This window comes from Copadichromis virginalis, linkage group LG13 (assembly GCF_057382275.1).
Source record: "Copadichromis virginalis isolate Kocher_CV1m ecotype Utaka linkage group LG13, C_Virginalis_male_GT1.1, whole genome shotgun sequence".
NCBI lineage: Eukaryota > Metazoa > Chordata > Actinopteri > Cichliformes > Cichlidae > Copadichromis > Copadichromis virginalis.
Genome location: NC_140630.1, coordinates 2058845 through 2064844, shown reverse-complemented (window position 1 = coordinate 2064844; position 6000 = coordinate 2058845). Strand labels below are relative to the sequence as shown.

Below are 6000 nucleotides of genomic sequence, written 5' to 3'. Positions count from 1 at the left end.
ACTCTCAAAGTGGGAAACAACATTTCCACACAGCGTTGAGCTCAGACGAGACCACGCTGTCACATTAACACCCTGACTGACGACCTCCGCCAGTGAAGAACATGTTGGTGGACGCTTACAGCACTCTGGCGACCCCTGGTGGCTGAAAGAGGAAACTGCTGCTGAACATCAGCACGCTGGTCAGGATTTGAAACAAACGGCTCTTTAACAGAAAGCTGTCAGGTGCTTCTTCCTGGATGTCAACGACGAGAAAGGTTTACACAATAATAACTCTCAACTCCTCCTCTCCTACGGTCATGTGACCGAATCCACCTGTCACCTGTTTGGTCCACAGCACTTTACAAACATGTTAAATGAGATTTACATGAAGAAGAACACCGTCCTCATGACGATGAGGTGGACGGACTCCAGCACACACAGAAACTCTGGAAGCCCATTAGTGACAAAACCCACAGAGTGAAACCAGCTGCAAAACAAATCCGACTTTTTCAACAAGAGAAAAAATTAAACATACTCTCACCAAAAATGTTCGATTTTCCAAAATTTCTCTCTTAAATTTAAATTTATCCTCATATTTTTATTTAAAAGTTCACACTGAGATTTTTAACTTGTGGTTTTTAAAGTTAAAGATTTTCAAGTAGTACAAACAACAAAACATCAAAATCTGAATAAATAAGACACCTGGCTCCCTGCAGTGTGAACTCCTGAAGTTTTATTTTGTTCCCTCAGCAGATTTTTGTCACTAATGGTCTTCCGTACAGCCTGTTTTTTTCCAGCAGAAGTCAGAAAAACTAAAAACCCGTCTCCATCCAGCATGTTCAGGCTGTATTTACACATCAACACAGCACTACTGTGATTACTGTGCACACTCACACACACACACTCGCACGCGCTCAGTGGAGTGCAGAGGACGAGGAGGTTCGGCGTTCCTGTGTGGCCGCTCCCTTTGTTTGTTTGTTTATCTCTCGCTCTCTTGTCCCCTTTGCTCGGTTGCCATGGCAACAGTCCCACGCACTCTGTCCGTCACATAACGTCGACATGGCAACCCGCTCTCCTGTGGGTTAATGGGAGAAGCAGAGCGGCGGCGGTGAGGTCGAGGACTAAAATAAAAAGTTCCCGCTGCAGCTGAAAGCTGAGCGGCTACTCACACTCCAGCAGGAAGTAAAGCTTTTATTCTGAAAGTCTGCAGCTGTCCGTTCCTGCTGAGGCCTATGGGAAATAAAGGGACGGCTGAGCGATGAACCGTGTTAGTGTTTCCTGGACGACTCGCCCATCGGGTCGCCCTCAGACCTGACAGGCGTCTCCTCTCCCGCGGACCTCGAACGTCTCGGCCAATCAGGCGACTGAGGTTTAACAGAAAAGGTTTAAAGGAGGATGTCAGCCTGCTACCCATGATGCTCCGTGTCCGTCTCCAGCTACATGACACTTACACGACGCCGTCCTCACCCCTTTACGGCGCCTCCTCCTGTTTGCTGCTCTGTTTCTCCAGCTCCGCCCGCTGGCCGCTCCCACCGCCGTTCTTCTTCTTGCTCGCCTCCCTGCTGCTGCTGCCGCCGGCCTTGGAGGTCGAGGAGGACGTGACCTTCAGGCTCTTTGACGTCTTGGAGCTGCGGGTCTTTTCCTTGTTGGTGGTGTCCTGGGGCAGCGAGGGGCTGGAGTGCGCCCTCTGCAGGCCGCCGTCATCAAACAGCCGAGCCTCAAAGGCGGAAAGGTCCTCATCGCCGCTCGCCAGCTTGGCCCGAAGCAGCATGGCGTACGTACCGTACCGGGTTTTCTGTGGGAGAGAAGAAGGAGGAGATGTGAACAACGAAAGTGCCGTTCTGGGTCTAACGAGGACCAATCAGGGGGCTTTTCAGAGTCTGACCTGATAAATCATCATTATTATTATTATTATTATTAATAACGGTGCTTCTCTCCGGTTTTCCAGCATCTCTGTTGTTATGTGACATCAGGGCGAAACCTTGTGTGTGAAGGGGGCAGGAAAACGGCGCTGTGTTCCTTCCTCTAAGAACACGGCGTGCTGGAGTGTGTGCAGCCTGTTCGACACCCGACAGACTGATGCAGCGACCGTCTGTGACGAAGACGAGCAGACGCGAGGCAGAAGACATTTTACGGCTTCGCATTCAGCCGGAGACAAAAAACACGAGACGAAGATGAAACGCCGCCACAAACAAAGCACGACTCCGGTTATCGTCTGCTCCAATAACATCTGGGTTTGGTTCCAAGGTACGGAGGACCAAAACCGCAAACAAAAAATAAAAAATAAAACAAAAAACCCACAAATAAGTGACTCGATCAAAAAAATCAAAAGTCAAAAACAAGAATAAGGTAGTGAATCTAATTAACTTGGACTTTGGCATCTCTGGTCCTCCATACTTGGCCTGGAATAATTTTTTCTACGAAATCATTAATTAATTAATTAACTTCTTTGTTTTAATTTAACTGCTAACTATTTTTAATGAAATATCGTATTTCATTGAAATGCATTTAAAAATTATTTTGTAAACATTTATTTTTGGCAGCTTTGGTCCTCCATAATAAGGTGCAGATTCAGTACTGAATACAAGTACTGAAATACTTCCTGCGGGTTATTTTAACCTCCTCACCTCAAACTCCAGGTACTCCTGTCGGAGTTTCTGCTCCTCCAGCTCACGACCTTTCACCTTTCGGTCCGGCGTAGCGGCGGTGAGGTCAGACAGCTCAGAGGACACCGCCCTGAAACGGTTCTCGTGAGATTTGACCTGCTCCTCCTGTCGGGACAGAGGGTGGGGGAAGAGGTGTGAGTCTGGTGAAAGTGGGCGGAGCTGAAAAGGACGGCGACGGCGTTTTTACCTGTGACAGTTTAGTGTTGGATCCCGGCAGTAGAGGACGGCTGAACTTCTTCTGGGACCCGATCGCGGCCGGGAACGGGGGAGCAGAAAACATGGCCGCAACTACGTTGATGCGCGTGATCCACGACTGCATCTGCTCAGCGTTCCTGCAGGAAACACAGGAAACACCGTAACTTCCTGTCTCGTCCGGTTTAGTTTAAGCTGTTTGTCCTTCTTGTACTGCCTGCAAGCTGCTTGGAAACCCTCCTCCCCCCTCTCCCTTAACACAGACAGACTGAGGTGCTTACGGGGCCTGGAACAGGAAGACCCTCCAGTCGGCGGTCCGCAGGTAGAACACGTTGGGCCTCTTGCTGTAATCGGCAGCCCGCATGGCCAGAGAGTGATGGATGGACACGGCGTTCTTCACGTCCTCCTCCGTCAGCTCCTTCTCAGCTCGGTACTCGTCCTGCGGATCAGATTGGCGTCAGCTCTCCAGAAACTCAAACATGAAAGACGCTTAAACGCGATGCTCACCACATTCCAGCTCGACTGTCTCGCTATAAACGCTCGCCGTTTCTGATTAAAGGAGTTAAAAAGAAATCTTTGAAACTGAAACGGTTCTTTCAAAGCTCTGACAAAGTTTCAGAGAAAAAGTTCTCATGGCACAAAAATCTGTGTTTTCATGTTAAAGTGGAGCTGCGAGGAGTCCATAAGTATGTGGACGGGTACTCACGCTTTATAGTTTAACCCGTCCACTTACTTTTGTGCGGCAGTGTGTAAAGCAGGCCTCACTAGTTCAGATATTTTAATCAAAGCTCTAAAGTTAAAGATGAACGCGGCGGTGGGCGGAGACGTTAAAAACTGCCGCTCTGGAATCCGTGCAGATAGAAAAACAGGCTGACGCCTAATCAGCTCGCTGCGTTTCCTGTCCTGCGCCTGACCCGGGGACACAAACAGAGAGAGGGGCTGCTGGGAAACGTAGTGCAGACGCTTACCTTCTGCAGGTAGAGGACCATGCCCTTCAGCATGGCGTAGAAGGACTTCCACCCCCTCTTCCCCCGCGGCGCTGCAACAGCACAAACACCAAACAAACAGGAAGTGAGGGATCAGCTGACAGGGGGCGTGGCAAAACTGAAAACTGAAGGAGGAGGAGCGGTGTACTTCTCTTCCCGTCGGGGTCGGCGTGGACTTTGCGGACCAGGAAGCCGCTCTTGTACAGCTCGCCATCGGCCTGATGGGCCACGCCCACCAGCGGGTTTCCGCTACTCCCGAGGCGTTTCATGGTGTGGGAGGCAGAGTCTGTTCGAATGTCCGCCAACTCCGACATGGACTTCCTCAACTCCTCTTCATCACTTCAAGAGAGGAAACAGTTTAAAAGAGCCTGCGTCAGCTCGTCCTCGTCGCCATCGCAGAGCGTGTTTACGTTTCATTGCTAACGACTCGCTCGGGTAACACCGTTCTCTTCCATCATCCCGTCGGGTTCATGTTTTCCGCTTACCGTCACCTCGCACTTCATTTTCTTTAATTCTCATAAATGAATAAATGACCTCATTTCCTGTGTCAGCCTGTCGATCAGTTTCATCCTCTCAGTGGATCCATTTCACCAGGTTATCATTTTAACAGAAGTTTTCGAACCTGCTGAAAGTCGTCAGCTGTTTGATGGCAGAGATTTTTAGATGATTTCTCTTCATAACAGCATGAATGTTAAACGTGACCTGAATAAATACGTTATTTATCAGAAAGAAGCTGAATGTCACACAGGAAGGAAACAGTTTAGGAGAAAGAACAGGCTGAACACGAGGGCGGACAGATGCTGAACGGATACAGACACCCAGTAAATCTATGTATTTATGAGTGTGTGTGTGTGTGTGTGTGTGTGTGTGTGTGTGTGTGTGTGTGTGTGTGTGTGTGTGTGTGTCCACAGTCAGGCATGGGCGTTGGGATGCTGACCTGTAATTACAGTCAGGAATGAAGCAGGGAACGGTTACCACAGCAACAGAGGCTTAAATAAGGGAGTCAGGGCAGCAGGGACACACACACACACACACACACACACACACACACACAGTGGAGATGTTTGTACATGCTGTGTGTCGAAGCAGAAACTCACATGGTCCACTGCAGCCTCTCGTTCTTGATGGAGCTGTACAGCGTCTGCAGAAACACACACACACACACACACACACACACACACACACACGACATGAAGAGCTCATATGGATTTCAGGATTCACAGTAATCTGATTACTTGATAGGACATTCAGTATTTAATCCACATTTTTCACGTGCTCAGACTAAAGATGGTCACATGGCCTAAAAGCCAGGTGCTGATTGGCTGTGTGGATTTAATGGCTCTGGTCATCATTTTTAACGGAGACGAGTTTCCTTGGGCGATCAAACCTGGTCCAGTGCTACCTGTTTAAAGGGCCGTCCACACAGGAAACCACGCCATCACCTGAGACCGCCGCTGACACTCAGCCTCATACGAGCACCTGCGAGCAAAATAATCGCTGGTGACAGGAAGTGGGATATTTTGATGTGCGCGACTGAAGCAGCTAGCAGTGAGAGCTGATTGACATATGAGCCGCTGGTACTTAAATTAGCTAGTTGCCCAGGCAACCAGAGGCTGGCATGTGCAGTATGGACCAGCCGGCAGCAACTTAGGAAGGAGCGGGTCACTTCCTGTGTGGAGGCGCTTTCCCTCGAGCATCGATCTGTATCTGATCCCAGTCTCGGTTCACCCTGTGCCTGAAAACAGCTGGTATAGCCCCTCCCCCTTTAAGCCCCACTCCGTACCGACAACCCACTTTCTTCTGATTGGCCGGATTGTGGAAGCCTGCTGAGGGGCCTTTGTCCATTATTACAGAGACGTGAAGAAAATTTTAATGAACTAAACATAAATGTGTGTCTGACACGGACCGACAACAACGACAATAATAACAAAAACCAGCCAATGAAATATGAAGAAACAGCTGATGTCATCACAAAGGGATGAACACAGGTGTAATGTGAAGCGGTCGGCGCAGAGGATTGCTTTCATAGAGGTTTGTAAACGTGTGTCACGTCAGGAGAGCGTCTTCAGGACGAAAACAAACCTTCACAGGTTTTTAAACGGGGTAACTTAGGTACAGGTTCAGGTAAAGGTTCACAGGTGTGTCTCCGGCTCTACCTTCTTCTTGCGGCTCTGCGG

General features: G+C 49.2%; 1 protein-coding gene across 2 annotated transcripts in view; it reads right to left on the bottom strand.

Annotated features, from left to right (window-relative positions):
- Nucleotides 1-500: 500 nt before the first annotated feature.
- The window catches only part of psda (pleckstrin and Sec7 domain containing a), a 42173-nt gene continuing 36673 nt past the window's right edge, over nucleotides 501-6000 (bottom strand). For both annotated transcript variants that reach the window (XM_085476879.1, XM_085476878.1), the window contains 7 exons: nucleotides 4921-4964; nucleotides 3972-4162; nucleotides 3806-3876; nucleotides 3119-3276; nucleotides 2833-2977; nucleotides 2607-2750; nucleotides 501-1774 (listed from right to left, as the gene is read on the bottom strand). In XM_085476879.1, coding sequence (XP_085333005.1) covers nucleotides 1451-1774; nucleotides 2607-2750; nucleotides 2833-2977; nucleotides 3119-3276; nucleotides 3806-3876; nucleotides 3972-4162; nucleotides 4921-4964 — 1077 coding nt within the window. In that variant the 3' untranslated portion in view covers nucleotides 501-1450. The remainder of the gene's footprint in view (nucleotides 1775-2606; nucleotides 2751-2832; nucleotides 2978-3118; nucleotides 3277-3805; nucleotides 3877-3971; nucleotides 4163-4920; nucleotides 4965-6000) is intronic.